The following is a 16,988-nucleotide window of genomic DNA, read 5'->3' as shown; positions in this document are numbered from 1 at the left end:
TCCTCCTAACTACAGGAACCTACAATCTTGCTGAACATATTAGTCTAAGAACTACAACCATTCCTCTAAAAATCAAAATTACCTCTACTCATTGCATTTTGTTTCAAAATTTATCAATAAATTCAACCCACTTGAATAAGAGAATTACAAATTTCATATGTGCTAAGCATAATTAACGCTTACAGATTTTCAAACCTCATTAATTTTAACACAAACAAGCAAATTATCATTATATTCATTAATTCTTCTTGTCCAAGTCCTCAAAACACATTTTGTTTTGGTCTTTTGTGATGGATCTCACTATATAGCCTAGGCTAACTGCAAACTCAAGGATCCTCCCACCTCAGCATCTGGAGGGCTGGGGTTACAGACACGCACCAGCATGCCTAGATAGGCAGGGTTTATTTATTTATTTATTTATTGGGGGGGGGGCAGACCCAGGGATTGAACTCAGGCCCTTGCGCTTGCCAGGCAAGCACTTACTCTACTGAGCTATCTCCCCAGCCTCGTTTTAAAACTTTCCCACCAAGTTGTTTTCTCATGACACTGTACTGAATTATAATCCTAAAATGGGGAACTAGGGATATAGTTCATTGGTAAGCAGATGCTTAGCATGCATGAGATACTGAGTTCAAACTCTAACAAACAGTTTGAAATAAGGGCCGGCCAGCTAGCTCAGCAGATTAAAGCACCTGCTTAGCCAGACACAGAGACCGGAATTCAATCTCCTGCTTGTTGTGCCAGCCCCGTCTCCAGGGCACACTGAGACATTACTGAGACTGGGCATGGTGGCACTGGTCTGTAATCCTAGCTCTTGGGAGGCTGAAAACAGGAGGATCATCACTAGGAGTCCAATCTGTGTAATGAGACGCTGTAGGCCCTGTACTAAATACATAAAAAGTTAGAAATAATAAACATAACAGCCTCACAAAGTAGTATCTGACAAAACCTATCAAAATGTTAAATGTGTTACCATGGATAACCACTAAGATAACAATGTACAATGTTATTAATTATGAAAATGTCCTATTAATCAGCTTTGAAAATGTCTCATTGATATTTCTCAATAAAACAAAATAAAATGTTAAATGTGCATTTCCTATGATATAGTAAATCTCATGGAAGGAATTTACCCTATGCACATACTACATAAAAATAAAAACAGATAAGACATACAGCACTGTTTGCTTTGGTTTGGTACTGGAAATCAAACTCAGGACCATGCACTTGCCAGGCAGGTACTTGTGCTGCTGCACTATATCCCCAACTTAGCACTGTATTTTTTGTTTTTTCTTTTATGAGTAATCTGAATGTCTACAAACAGAAGACTGGTGAAATTAACTACCATACAGGATAGAGTATTACTAACTTCTAGGAAGAATACAGTCCTAGTCCATCTATTTCAGAGGATGAAGCAGAAAAACCACAAGTTTCACACCAGCTTACATAACTTAACAAACCCTGCTTGAAAATAAAAACTAAAAAGGGCTGGTAATATGCATGACAATTCAAATTTGTAATTCCAGCACTTGGGAGGCTGAGGCAGGAGGATTGCCCAGAGTTCAAGGCCAGTGTGGACTATATACATAGCAAGACCTACCTCCAAAAAGAGAGTAACGAAAAGAAAAAGGACTAGGAATGAAGTCAGTGATACAGTTCTTGCTTAGCTTAGGTTCAAATCCAAAGTACTAGCAAAAATGAAGAAATTATTATTGCATGAAAACACACACACCCTTCCATGTGAAATATTACTAGAGGATCCACTGGACAACAATATCTCCAAAAACTCTGATGGAAGTAAGACACAAAAGGCACTCAATTTCTACTTACACTCCTCTATGTACTATATGACTTTTATACACACTGCCTTTTGTAATTACATGCCAATAATATAGCTATAAGGAACAAAAATGTTAAAAGGGACTCAACTGTTCTTAGTTTACTATAGTACAAAATGGTCAGCCATTTATGGCAAGAGTGCCCCAAAAATGTTTTACATCAATCTTGTGGCATAGCTTACACAAATAGGTCCACTTTCTACTATCTGTCCTCCCTTCCTCTATTGTAAATCAAAAAGTTAAAGAACACAGGCACACGGTTATGCAAGAGACATAACTTCTACCACAAAACACTCCTCTCTAACAAAATTCCTTATGTACAGTTTCACATTTTTCTGTTTATACCAAAGTTCACAGAATTTAGTGGTCTACAGTATAGAGAATAATACAGATTCTAACAGAATATCTATTATGGTTACCCTGAAGATCCTGCAAAAGGACAAGGCTAGGAAAAACTAAATTGCTTTTTTTTTTTTTTTTTTTAGAAAAAATTTTTTTTTTTTTTTTTTTTTTTTGTGCAGAACTGGGGATTGAACTCAGGCCCTTATGCTTTTTTCTTTTTTTGGCAGAACCAGGGATTGAACTCAGGCACTTGCGCTTGCCAGGAAAGCGCTTATTCCACTGAGCCATCTCCCCGGCTTGGAAAAACTAAATTGTGTCTGGTCTTAAAGTCGCCTGGTTCTAATTACCTGCTATAAAATTTGGAGACAAATGACTTTGCTTCATGTACCTGAAGTAGACATTTCTGAAAATGTCTGATTTTAAAAGATCAATGGGAGGGGCCAGAGAAATGGCTCAGTGGTCTAAAGCACCTACTTGGAACAAGCTTGGCAAAGCCACAGGGACTGCAGTTCCATCCCCCAGCACCACATGCCAGCCAGCTGCGCCCCCTGGTGGGCTGAGCTGGCCACACACACACACACACACACACACAATAAATAAATGTTAAAAAAAAAAAAAAATCAATGGGAATAAAGGTAAAACAAAGTGAACTTTAACCCAGTTAAGGAACTGTCTGCTCTGTACTTAGATTATAAAAAAAGAGATAATTACACATCAACTGTTTTTTCAGGAGGTTCTTCTTCTTTGACGGGCAGTTCTACAGGCTTTGGTTCTTCTTCCTAAAACCAAATGAAACAACAAGGTTAACATAAATCAAGAGTAAATACTCATCTCCCAGTACTCAGGAGGGAGACTGACGCAGGAGGATTGCATGTTTAAGACCAGCCTGAGATACATCAGTCAGACCCTGTCTCCAAAAAAGAAAAAAAAGAAAGAAAACAAAACAAAACAGTATACTCATCTATACAAGATTATCAGAACTCCATAATGAACCAGTCTCACAGAACCTTCATTCCCCTCAGACTTTCCTAATAAATTAGCATCTAACCAATCTAATGATTGGTGTTAAGCACAGTCAAGGCAGTGGCACATTGCCAGGCCAGTGACTAACGTTACTCTGTCCAACTCACCTCTGTTTCATCTCCCAGTACATCTTCTTCATTTGCCTCCTCTTCGGCTAAAGAATATTAAAATATTCAGGTCAACTCTTGCTATAAAACCATATTGATCCACTGTGCTAAAGCCAAAATTATAATCAACCTGCTCTCCCAAAATAAAAATCAATAATGAAGGAAGAACAGCAAACTCACTACATTTGGAGAAGACAAAACCAGATCTCTATCTAACTTTAGTACAAAGATAAATTCCATTTGGACTGAAAAACTAAATGTGATCAGGTCACATTACAAAATTAATTTAAAAAGCTAATTACAAAAAAAAATATCTTGGAGATTTAGTAATGGAGAAAAATTTATTTAAAAAATAAGTCACAGGCACGGGGCACACACCTGTAATCTCAGCACTCAAGAGGCTGAGACAGAAGAACTGCTGAAAGTTAAAGTCCAGCCTGAACTACACAGTGAGACCCTGTCTCAAAACTTAAAAAAAAAAAGCCCCACATACTGACAAGCGAATGATGGGAACCAAAAGAAAACTGGGCAAACCACCATGAATACCAAAAACATTTAAACAATTTTCAGGGAGAAAAGTAAGTTAACATAACATATTAGCAAACATAGTCCACTTTATAGGGTAATGCCAAATTCAGGTTTGTTGAGAACCCTGATGCACTGACAACAGGTGTAAAGATTTAAGAGGAAATTCTGAGCCAAGTGTGGTGGCACACACCTGCAAGCCCAGCACACAGGGGGCTGAGGCAGAAGAAGCACTGAGTTCAAAGCCAGCCTGAGCCACACAGTGAGTTCAAAACCAGCCTGCACTACATAGAGACCCTGCCTCAACAAATAAATAAATATTTTGGGAAATAGTTTGGCAGTGTCCAATCATATTAAGAGCATATACAATCATTAATATACAGTAATTACCAATCCCATTCCAGGGTGTATACCCAGAAAGACTCTCACAAGAACATAAGGGAGGCTGAGGCGATAGCTCAGTAGAATAAGCGCCTGCCTGGCAAGCACAAGGTTCTGAATATTTCAATCCCCGATATCACAAAAAGACAAAGGAACGCGGGGAATAAAAGTAATTCAGGGGGCCAGGGAGATGGCTCAGTAGGATAAGTGCTTGACTGGCAAACGCAAGGATCTGAGTTCAATCCCCGGTTCCGCAAAAAAAAAAAAAAAAAAGTAATTCAGAATAATGTTATGTATTAACAGTAGATTAGTATATAGTCTAAAGACTAATCGTATGCCATATATATGTACTAGTACATTATTACTATACCTTATACTACTACATACATAAAGTTAATATATATTATTATTATTACTGCTAAAATAAATAGTATTTATAGAAGCTAAGCCATGGAGATAACACAGGTATATGCCATTGGATGAATTATAAAATGTGGTGGCCATACAGCGATACCTCGGTTTATGAACTTAATTTCTTGTACAATTTTAGTGAAGATGGTGTTTGTGTGGGGAAGATGGCCATGGTCATGTTTGTTTCCCAATATGGATTTTGTGGACAGAAGCAAAATTCTGACAAAAACCTGTTTGTAAATTCAACTTGCTTGTAAACAGAAGAATTCATGCACTGAGGTATTATTGTATTCGTACTTTACATGATTAGAAAATACAGTGAATGTTTTAAAATTTATTACAATAAAAGACACACTGCAATTATCCCCCCCAAAATATTCCCCTCACTTTGAACACATTTATCCCATCATTCTTGGCAGTTCCTGAAGCAGTTCTAGAAGTCCTCTTTCATGCCTTTTGCTGCACTGTCATGATAGCCTCAATGTCTAGAATGGATTAAAAATGCTGACCTTGGGGCCAGTGAGATAGCTCAGCAGTCTAAAGGCCCTGCTTAGGCAAGCACAGGGATCACGGATGATTCCCCCCCATCACCACCACCATGCCACACCAGCCCCATCCCCAGGGCAGGCTGAGCTGGCAAAAAAAAGCTCACCTTCGGCAGTCATTTAGACTTTGGGAAAGAGCCAGAAGTCGTACGTAAGTGGTAAGTAAGGTAATGAACACACTATAATGTTTGTACCAGCCTGCCTTTCCAATGCATGGCATGCAGCAACAGCATTCATCACATTTGGTATCACACTGAGACCTTCACAAAAGATGTCTTTCAGAACTGCTTCAGAAAAGTGGCAAGAAAAAAAAAGTGGCAAGAAAAATGGGATACATGCATTTGGGGGGTAGTCTGAGGGGGACTAGTGGCAGTGTTTTTTTTAATTTTTTTTTTTGTGTGTGTGTGTGTGTGTGTGTGTGTGTGTGTGTGTGTGTGGCCAGCTCAGCCCACCAGGGGGCGGGGCTGGCTGGCATGTGGTGCTGGGGGATTGAACTGCAGTCCCGGTGTTTTGCTGAGCTTGTTCTAAGTAGGTGCTTTAGACCACTGAGCCATCTCACCAGCCCAGTGTGACTTTTAATATAAAATGGTTTTCAAATTTTACATACTGCATATTTCAATCATACTGTGTAAACAGAGACGTGTAATAGGCTAATTACTATATAATCTCATTTCACATAAGACACTTTTTTAAAAACCCACATAACTTAGTGAAAAAGACAAATAAGGCTATGACCTAATTTCCAATTATATAAACCAAAATACTATACCAAACACTATATGACTTATAGGAATTAAAACAAAAACTATATGTAAAATTAGAGCTGAACATAGTGGACATGCCTGTAATCCCAGCCCTCTCAGAGGCTGAAAAGTCTGAGCTTCATCTAGACAATTTAACAAGATTTTGTCTCAAAATAAAAAAAATTTAAAAGTAGCTGAAAACAAAAACAACCTCACAATTTGAATAGATACTTAAGTGGGTTGGGAGTAATGGCAGTAAAAGGGGATAAATAAAAATTAGAGAAGGGATTTATATAATGTGGGATGATGACAATATGCCTTAATGAAGCTGGGGTTTTTATTTTTTCTTTCTTTCTTGGTACTAGGGATTAAACTTATAGGCCGTAAAAAGCAAGCACTTTATCACTAAGCTATAGCTAGCTAGCTTCACCCTTTTACTATTTTTGAGACACAATCTATTGAATTACTCAGGCTGGCTTTATATTTACAATCCTCTTGCCTCAGCTTACCAAGCATCTGAAATTTCAGGCAAGTTACTATGATTATCAGTTTGTTTTATTTTTTAAAAGGCAGAACTAAAGGGCTGGGGATATAGCTCAGTGGCATAAGCGCCTGCCTGGCAAGCAAAAGGTCCCAAGTTCAATCTCTGGTACCACAAAGGGGGGTGGGAGGGAGACAGAACTAAAGATGCCACACCTAGGAGGAAGCAAACATTACAGCTTATGGATTTCAAGGCTGTAGACATTGGTCTCATGCTATAGGAACAGACAGTCATGTCAACAGTTACTGTCCTAAAATACATTTCTAGCACAAAAAGAATTAAAACTTAAATCTTTGGGGCTGGGGATGTAGCTCAGTGGCACAATACTTGCCTGGCATGCATAAAACCCTGGGTTCGATCTTCAGGATCATAAAAAGAACCAAAACGAAGTATAAAACTTAAACCTTCCAATTCTCAGCCTAATGTTATTTGTATTACCATGCTGAGTTTTAAGTAATACACTGAAATATTCAAGACCAGCCTGGGGAACATGGTTAAGACCCTTTCTTTAAAACAAAACGAAACAAAAAACATATACACACACAAGTTGAGTTAAAACTGTGCCTTTTTAAAAAAGTACAAAAAAACCTGTATACACTGCAAGTAACTTGTTTCAAGAGTGTTCTACAAAACAAACAAGCAAACAGGCCAGGTGTGATGGCACACATCTGTAATCTCAGCACTCAGGGGGCTGAGACACGAGGATTGACACAAGTTTGAGGCCAGCCTGGACTACATAGTGGAACCCTATCTCCAAAAAAATAACAACAAACAATCCCCCCCACCACCCCCCAAAAAATCACAGAGCCAACAGTCACCAGTAATTTCATTAGTGGCAGTGAAAGTCAACCTACACAACTCTCCTCTCTCCTATCTCCTTCATAACACTCACTTATGGTTTTCTCTTTTTTGGCGGAACCAGCGACTGAATTCAGGCCTTTGTGCTTGCCAGGTGCTTATTCTACCTCCTTGGCCTCCTCACTTAAGGTTTTCAAAGAACAGTATCATTTATCTTTGTTTATATTTTGTGTTTTATTATTTTGTATTACATTATAGTAGTATAATCATTTTTGTATGAATATTTTTAGGTTGTGGAACAAATTATGTGAGTTTCTATTATTTCTTATGGGGAAATTTGCTTTGAAATACTGTCAAGTACTTTGGATTACAAACATGTTTCTGGAATGAATTATGCTTGCAAACTAAGGTTTTACTATATTTTTCTGTATTATAATCACTACTTTGGATAACTAAGAGTTTCCTTGATGTTGCTATATATGTGTATATGTTTTTATTTATTTATTTTTTTGGTTGAACCGGAGAATAACTCAGACCCTTGCACTTGCCAGGCAAGTGCTTATTCTACTGAGCCATCTCCCTGGCCCGCCCTTCCTTCCTTCCTTCCTTCCTTTCTTTCTTTCTTTCTTTCTTTCTTTCTTTTTTTTTTTTTTTTTTTTTTTTTGTGATGCTAGAGATCAAATCCAGGGTTTTGTATATGTAAGGTAAGAGTTCCACCACTGAGCCACATCTCCAGCCCTCCTTGATGTTGCTAATCAAAAACCGGTATCAATAAGGATCTAAAAAGCTTCTAAAAAATGTTAATACAGGGCCAGTGAGATAGCTCAGAGGACTAAGTGCCTGCTTAAGCAAGCTCAGGGACTGGGGTTCGATCCCAAGCACCATGTCGCACTGGCCCTGCCCTGGGGTATGCTGAACCAGCGACAAAGTCCAGGCATGGTGGTATACACCGTAATCCCAGTGCTGGGGAGGCTGAAAACAGGAGGATCACTATGATCTGGCTGCATAGTGAGACCCTGTACCAAATACATAATAAATAAATAAAAATTTAATACAATGGACTAGTACTCAACCAGAAAGATAGATAAACTGGAGACTTGTAGGTAAATGGATGCAACTTGAGATTATAAGCATAAGTGAGATAAACCAGACTCATGTAAACATTGTATTGTCACCCTAATGTAAAAATAAAATGTACAACCGATAGTGTAAAATGGGAAGAAACTATTCAAAAGGAAAGCGAAACATCAGGAGAGAAGAGATTAAGAACAAAATATATATACTTAGCTCACTGAATGGAAAGATTTATGCTAATGTTTCTTGGACAACTACATGCCTGCATCCTGTACTCTTGAGGAATTTTTTTTTTTTTTTTTTTTTTTTTCATGCCATTGTGAAAGGTTTCCTTAATTTTTCTTTCAGTGAGTTTTTTTTTTTTTTTTTTTTTTTTTTTTTTGCAGAACCGGGGATTGAACTCAGGCCCTTATTCTACTGAACTATTTCCCTGGCCCCTTGAGTAAGTAATTTAAAGATAATAGTGTGTAATATATTAACTAACCATGTCACTCTATTAGCTTGTTTTGAAATTTTGTGGTCTTTTCATTAAAATTTTTTATCCTTTTTTTTTTTTGGTACCAGGGATTGAACTCAGGTCCTTGCACTTGCCAGGCTGTTCCCCCGACCCAAAAATTTTAAAACAATTTTAAAAAGGCTTCTCAGAGGACATCTTCTAACTGGGTAAGACTAAAAATTAATTACCTCACAATTTTTTCTTTTTCTGAGACTCAATATGTAGCCCAGGCTAGCCTCAAACCTGTGGCAATCCTCCTGCCTCGGTCTCCTGGGTGTTGAGATTACAGGCGTTGCCACTGCACCCGGCTTCACATGATCCTGACTTTACAGAGTACTCACCATGCTCTTCAAGATATGCCTGGAGCCTGTTGATGAGATCTTGTTTTATTCCTTTGGTCTCTAAACCACGTGCAAGACATTCTTGCTTTAGTTCAGCAAGCTGAGAAAAAAAAAAAATCAAAACTTTTCCTTAGTTAACAGAATGAATCCAAATGCATAAAAGAGATAACAGAAGAAAAAACAAGTAAACAAAATTCAATCCCAAATGATTTCTCTTAATCCTAATAAGACTTTAGATTTAAATGATCCACTTTTCCTCTAATAGTAGTCTATACGACAGAGGACTTTTCCAAAACAGACTTAAAAGTAAATATCACATTTTATCTGTATTTCTATTTATTATCTTGTATCCTTAGCTATTTAGGAATAAGTGTGAAAAAGTTAGTGTATGAATAAAAAAAAAGAACTTTCAAGAAAATCCAATGATCTATAAGTAGGTTCTTCCTACCACTTTGCTAAGTTATAGATGCAGTTATGAATATACCCCCAGAGGTTTAAGTGTTGTAAGTTTGGTCCCCAGTGTGAGAATGAATGTTGTTGAGAGGTGATAGAACCTTCAAAAGGTGAAACCTTGGCCAGGGCTGGTGGTGCACACCTATAACTGCAGCGCTTGGGAGGCTCGGCGAGGAGGATCAGTGTGATTTAAAGACCAGCCTGGGCTAAAAAGTGAGCTCAAGGCCAGCCTGAGCTGCACAGTGAAACCATCTCAAAAAGACACCGCCCCCCAAAAAAAAAAAAAAAAAAAAGTGAAACCTAATGGAAAATGTTTAGGTCTTAGGGGGCACAGCCCCTGAAAAGAATTAATACTTATTTCTCAGAGTGAGTTCATTCTTCAAAGGGTGGTTCTTACAAAAGAGCAGGACTGGCCTGTCCCTGCACTCTGGCTGTCTTTCCGTGTGATCCTTCCTCAAATTTGCTGCACCATGATTTCATCTACTATGAGGCTATCACTAGAATCTGCACTGTGCTATTGGGACTTTATTCTCCAAAGTTGTGAGCTCAGCGGCATAAGTGCCTGCCTGCCTGGCAAGTACGAGGTCCTGAGTTTGATTCCCAGTACCAAACAAAAAAAAAGTTGTGAGCTAAAAGCGCCTCTTTTCTTTATAAAGTACCCAGGCTCAGGTAGTTTAATGTAGCAATGGGAAACAAACTGTCATCCCAATCTACCATATACATGCATATAGGTAAGACCACTGGAAAATTAGATGTGCTAGTTAGATTACTGCCAACAATGAAATGATTATGGAATCTTAATCAAAATATAAGTATTTAGGGCTAGGGAAATAGCTCAGTGGCACAAGTGCCTACCTGGCAATCCTAAGGTTCAGAGCTCAATTCCTGGTACCAAAAAAAGTAAGTAAAATCTAACAACATGCCATCAAGTTCCACAGAAGTTGTTTTTATTGCTGTTAGTGTTAGGGATGGAACCCAGGTTCTTGCTCTTGGTAGGCTCTACCACTGTGCTATACTCCGAGTCCCTGTAGATGATTTTTAAATCAGTCACTTGACTAAAGATATAAAAGGTATGTTTACCAACCACACAGACAACAGGAGGAAGAATTACAGGTTTACAGTCAGAATTTTTTTTTTTTGCGGAACTGGGGATTGAACTCAGGCCCTTGCGCTTGCCAAGGAAGAGCTTATTCCACTGAGCTGTCTCCCCGGCCCCTACAGTCCAAATTAAAGGACAAAGGGACAAAACATACAACAAACCCTCTTCAGAAAGAATAATGAACCAAAATGAACATTTTACTTAACAGGAAAAGCAGACATGTTGCTCAGAGAAAAAGTACTTTTCTATCATGCGTGAGACCTTTGGTTCAAACCATAGCACCACACACAAACAAAAAATACGTATCTTACACTTAAGATTCAAAACTTCACCAGGTGTGGTACTGCATGTTTATAGTTCCAGCACTCCTGGAGGCTGAGCCAAGGAGGAACTCAAGTTGAAGCCAAGCCTGGCTGACCTGATGTCTTAGGAAAACACTGTCTCAAAAAAAGAAAAAAAAAAAAAAAAAGTTTGGGGATGTAGTTCAGTGCAAAGGCCTTGTGTTCAATGCCCAGTATTTGAAATAATAGTTAAAGAATTTTTTAAAGGTTTGGGAATGTAGCCCACTGTAAAATCCTGGGTTAGTTCAAACCCCTGTATCACTACCGAAAAATAAAAATAAAAAAAGAAAGATCAAAATTTCAACTGAACAAAAGTGGAGGGCTGGCCAGATAGCTCACTGGAATACAGTGCCTGTGACCGGAGTTCAATCCCTGGTGTGCCATGCTGGCCCCATCCTCTGGGGTACGCTGAGACAGTGATTGAGACTGGGGGTGGTGGGCGCGCCTGTAATCCCAGTGCTTGAAAAGCTGTAAACAGAAGGATCACTACGAGTCCTTTCTGTATAGTGAGACCCTGTAAGACCCTGTACTAAAAGACATTAAATAATATTTTTTTAAAAAAAACAGGAACACCTTAGGCTGTTCTGAATGGGAGATGCTGGTCAGAACTCAGAAGACTAGCACACCAGTAAAGACCAGACTCGAGGTTTCTACTAAAAGGATTACACTGGCTGTTGATCTCCAGATGATGTGTGTTATGGCTTGCAGAAAGTTTGCACTTTGCTCAAGACTGAGATTAAGGGCAAAAGACTAATTAACCTTGTAGAAGAAATTTCAAGACAGTGGAACGTTTAGGTACTGGCACAGCTACTCTTAAAAGCTTTTAGCTAAATCTATGTTGAGAATTAAGAGCAAAGAGCACAGCAGAATGATTTAAAACGAGTCTGGCCAGAAAGAAAGCTCCAGTAAAGCTGTAGACTGCAAAGATAAAGCAAAGATCTCAACCTCTGAACAGGAACAGACTAGAAAAGATGGCCTGAGGGTATCACAAGCAGCAGCAAGACTCCACCCTTCGCAGTCTCAAAATTGCAAAAGTGAAAGACTGTTCTGAGAAGACAACTACAGTGCACATGAATCCACTGTGGTGGCAGCATAGAGAATTTTGTTCCTTGGAATTGGACTGCCCAGCAATCCAGGCACTTAACCCCTACAAGCCAAGAGCGAGCCTGGCTACTGCTTCAGCTGGCAGCAGTCCTTGACATCATCCATATGGCATTAGTTTAAGTGCTTGCAAAATGCAAGAGCTGCGGTGTCAGCAAGGGTTCCACCCCAATTTCTGAAGGCCTGGAAGGCCAGGTAGCATGCCTGAGAGGGCAGTGTGTGAAGCTGTGTTAACTGAAAGTGCAGTGGATACCCTAGAAGTTTAGAAGCCAGGAACACAGATCACCTGAGAGCAGACCCAAGAGATAAACCATGAGAGCTACAATCACCAAAGGTGCTCAAGAGTCAGAGCCATCCAAGAGCTTTGGAGTTCAAATCTTACCACAGATTGCCTTGGATGTTCCACATGAAACTACAGGACTTAATGTTTGCCTTGCTGGCCTTTGGACTTGTTCTGGCCCCATTCCTTTGTATCTTCCTATCTGTAATAGACACTTTGGAATGGAAGTGTATGTCTTGAGCCACTGAATATCAGAAGTTTAACTTTCATTTCAGTTGTACAGGGGGTCACAGGTAAGAATTTGCCTTAAATCTCAAAGGAGACTTTGGAGTCCCTGGTTTTGATGTTTAGTACCACCCCCCCAAAACCAAACAAAGAAATTAATTAATTATTTTTGCGGAACCGGGGATTGAACTCAGGTCCTTGAGCTTGCCAGGCAAGTGCTTATTCCACTGAGCTATCTCCCCAGCCCCCAAAAAATTATTTATAAAACATGATTGCAGAGTGACTGCTGAATATAAGAGTTAAGAACACAGCTAACTACTTAGGCTCAAATTAGAGCTTTACTAGTTACACCAATTTAACTTTAGGTAACATACTTTTTTGCGACTCCCATTTCCTTTCCTGTGAAATGGGAATAATAATAGTACCTATATCAACAGTACTACTATGAAGACTTTATTATTTTTTCATTTTACGTATCTGGCACATCTCACAACACAACTCGGACTTGTAGTGATCCTCCTGTTTTAGATTCTCCAGTGCTGGGATTACAGCGTGCTCCACCACACCCAGACTCAGCAGCTGGCTCAGCATACCCCATGGGTGGGGGCGGGGCCGGCACGGCAATAGAGACCACAGCAATAGAGACCATGGCAATAGAGACCTGGTCCCTGCACTTGCCAAACCAGGCCTTAGTCCACTGAGCTAGTTCACTGGCCCACTATGAAGACTTCAATCAGAAAATATTTGCAAAACATTCAGAATAGTGCTTAACAACTAGCAACTATAACTGTCAGACACTGAGTGAGGGATCAGATTAGCTATAGAAAAATCACTGTTTTGGGTTTTTTTTTTTTTTTTTTTTTTTGTGGTTCTGGCCATTCTATTTAGTATTCTGTAGTTGTTTAACACACATTTAAATGGTTTTACTGGGCGAGGGGGGAAAGGGAGGTTTTTGTAAATTCCCAAGGAAATGTCAAAAAGGCAAATTATGGCCAGCATTATCCATTTGTTTTTGGGTTTACTGGGTGAATAGCACTTTCCTTACATAGGTATCTGATCTGAGGCCTTTTTATACTAAGTACATGGAGATTTCAGCTTGAAGACACCCTGAAATCCTAAGAGTAGCAAAGCCCGACCACCCTCTAATAGCTAGCTTGTCTATACAGGTAAAATGATTCATCTCTCAATGGAAAAAAAAAATCACTGGTTCTGAGATTTCTGAATTTCACTAATTACTTTTTTTTTTTTTTTTCCGGAACCGGGGATTGAACTCAGGCTCTTGTGCTTGCCAGGGAAGCACTTATTCCACTGAGCCATCTCTCCGGCCCCAATTACTTTTTAAATAAAAAGACTGATACTGCTTTTTATAATATTTCATTCAAGTTATCAAATTTTTGTAAAGTCAACTTATCAATAAATATCAACTACTACAGGGCCGGGGAGATGGCTCAGTAGGATAAGCGCTTGACTGGTAAATGCAAGGATCTGAGTTCAATCCCCGGTTCCGCCAAAAAAAAAATAATAATAATAATAACTACTACAAAAATGAGGCTGGAAGTGGTGGCACACACTTGTACCCCCAGCATTTGGGAGGCTGAGACAGGAGGATCGTTGTAAGTTCAATGCAAGCCTGGGATAGATACAAAGTGAGTTCGAGGCCAGCCTGTCTCAAAAAAAGAAAGGAAGATTCATAGGTCAAAAAATATTAAAGAATAGGGGCCGGAGAGATGGCTCAGTGGAATAAGTGCTTCCCTGGCAAGCGCAAGGGCCTGAGTTCAATCCCTGGTTCCGCAAAAAAAAAAAAAAAAAACTACAGTAAAAAATATTAAAGAGTATATGAAAAGAGGTATACCTCCCACACTATCACCAACTATGTTCCTCTTTACAGATTCAATTGCTGTTAACATGTTTCTTGTCCAGGCATCTTATGCATATACTGTACATCAAACAGGGAAATGCGTGTGCTTTTTTGTTTTATTCTTTTTTGGACAGGGCCTTGCTATTTTGCTCATGCTGGCCTGAAACTTCATCCTCCCATCTCAATGTCCAGGGTAGCTGGAACTATAGGCATGCATCATCAAGCACGCCTGTGGTGGTTTTACATTGTTAGTATCTTGTATACAGGGCTGTTATTTATTTTATTTTTGATTTTATTTATTTATGGGGGGGGCAGCTCAGCCCACCAGGGGGCGGGGCTGGCTGGTATGTGGTGCTGGGGGATTGAACTGTGGTCCCTGTGCTTTGCTAAGCTTGTTCTAAGTAGGTGCTTTAGACCGTTGAGCCATCTCACCAGCCCCAAAATAGTTTAAATTGCTGAGCATGGTGGTGCACACCTGTAATCCCAGTATTCAGAAAGAAGGCTGAGGCAGGAGGATTTCCACAAGCTCCATGCATCCTGGGCTACCTAGTAAGTTCAAGACCAGCCTGAACTATATAGTGAGGCCCTGTCTCAAACTCCCTCTCCAACTAAAATACATAATATTGTACAACACATTCATATAAAATGAAGCTACGTATTAGTTTTATTTAAATTTTTGTTTTGTTTTGTTTTTGGCGGGACTGAGGACTGAACTCAGGCCCTTGCGCTTGCCAGGAAAGCACTAATTCTACTGAGTCATCTCCCCGGCCCCTTATTTAAAGTTTTTAAAGTGTAATATGTGCAAAAAGAAATTATTTTCACCTATTCTGTGTTTTTGTTTCCCTTTTTTTTTGTTTCCCTTTTAAGATAATGTCCTAAAAAATAATGTCCAAATATATAAGAACCCATAGTAGAATAAAAAAAATAAAAATAAAAACTATGCGTGCCATTCCCATTTGATCAGAGGAGTACATGAAGGTGTTAGCAGCAATACAATGAACTACTGGGGCTGAGACCATAATGATAAGGAGCAATAGCAACATCAGTATCGATGGATGCTCTCTATGCCAGCGAAACTCAGCTATAAACTTAAATAGTGGCACACACCTATAATCCTAGCACTGTATGAGAGGTTGAGGAAGGAGGGTCATAAATTCAAAGCTTGCCTGGGTGACTTAGTAAGATCCTCTCACAAAATAAACATTTTTTTAGCTTGATATGGTGATGTTGAGGCAGGAGGGTCTCTAAGTTTGAAGCCAGCCTAGGCTACAAACTGGGTTCAAAGTCAGCCTGAACAACATAATGAAACCTGAATGACATAATGAAACCCTGTCCCAAAAAAGACAAAATAAATAAATCATAACCAAAAAAACCCTGGAATTAGCCATTTGTTTTAAATTTTTTATTGTTGTTTTAAAGAGCTGAGGATATAGCCCAGTTGTGAAGGCCCTGGGTTTGATTATATTTACCAAGAAACAAAACAAAAAACACAAAGAATGATCAAGATTCTTAAAAAACAGACCTTAAAGATTATTTAAGGGCTGGGGAGATGGCTCAGTACAATAAGTGCTTGCCTGGCAAGCATAAGGGCCTGAGTTCAATTCCCGGTTCCACAAAAAAAAAAAAAAAAGATTATTTAGAGCCATGAATGGTGGCAGATGCCTGTAATCCCAGCACTTGGGAAACCCAGGACAGCATGGAATTGGTGGCAATCCTCCTGCCTCAGCCTCTTGAATGCTGGGATTACAGGCACACACCACCATGCTCAGCAATTTACTTTTATTTATTTATTTGTTCATTTGTTTATTTATTTGCAGTACCAGGATTCAAACTCAGGACCTTGCACTTGTCAGACAGGCACTTATGCCACTAAGCTATCTCCCTGGCCCCAAGCCTAAATATTTTAAAAGCAAGTTACAATATATTGAGTGAATTATATGGTAAGTGAAGTACATCTCAACAGGGTTAATCAAAAAATAAATAACAAAACACTGTATACAGGATACTAACATTAATGTTAAAACCACCACAGGCGTGCTTGATGATGCATGCCTATAGTTCCAGCTACCCTGGACATTGAGATGGGAGGATGAAGTTTCAGGCCAGCATGAGCAAAATAGCAAGGCCCTGTCCAAAAAAGAATAAAACACATTTCCCTGTGTGATATACAGTATATACACAAGATGCCTGGACAAGAAACATGTTAACAGCAATTGAATCTGGAAAGAGGAAGCTATTTGGTGACAATGTGAGAGGCCAACCTCTTTTCATATGTCCTTTAATACTTTTATTTATTTATTTTTTTTTTGCGGAACCGGGGATTGAACTCAAGCCCTTGTGCTTGCCAGGGAAGTGCTTATTCCACTAAGCCATCTCCCCGGTCCCCTTTTTAATACTTTTAGAACTGTGAATTTATGCACAAATTACATACTCAAAAAAATTTTTTTCTTTTTCTTTTTTTTTCTT

At 39.1% G+C, this 16,988-nt stretch overlaps 1 protein-coding gene across 1 annotated transcript in view; it reads right to left on the bottom strand.

The window, feature by feature from the left end:
* Sarnp (SAP domain containing ribonucleoprotein) overlaps nucleotides 1-16,988 on the bottom strand; it is a 66,672-nt gene that overhangs the window by 43,235 nt on the left and 6,449 nt on the right. Inside the window, exons 2-4 of the mRNA XM_004647097.2 lie at nucleotides 9,166-9,265; nucleotides 3,311-3,357; nucleotides 2,892-2,959 (exon numbers count right to left, since the gene is read on the bottom strand). Coding sequence (XP_004647154.1) covers nucleotides 2,892-2,959; nucleotides 3,311-3,357; nucleotides 9,166-9,265 — 215 coding nt within the window. The remainder of the gene's footprint in view (nucleotides 1-2,891; nucleotides 2,960-3,310; nucleotides 3,358-9,165; nucleotides 9,266-16,988) is intronic.

This window comes from Octodon degus, unplaced genomic scaffold, assembly GCF_000260255.1.
Source record: "Octodon degus isolate 3935 unplaced genomic scaffold, OctDeg1.0 scaffold00287, whole genome shotgun sequence".
NCBI lineage: Eukaryota > Metazoa > Chordata > Mammalia > Rodentia > Octodontidae > Octodon > Octodon degus.
The sequence above is the reverse complement of the archived record's forward strand: the minus strand, read 5'-3'. Positions and strand labels throughout refer to the sequence as shown.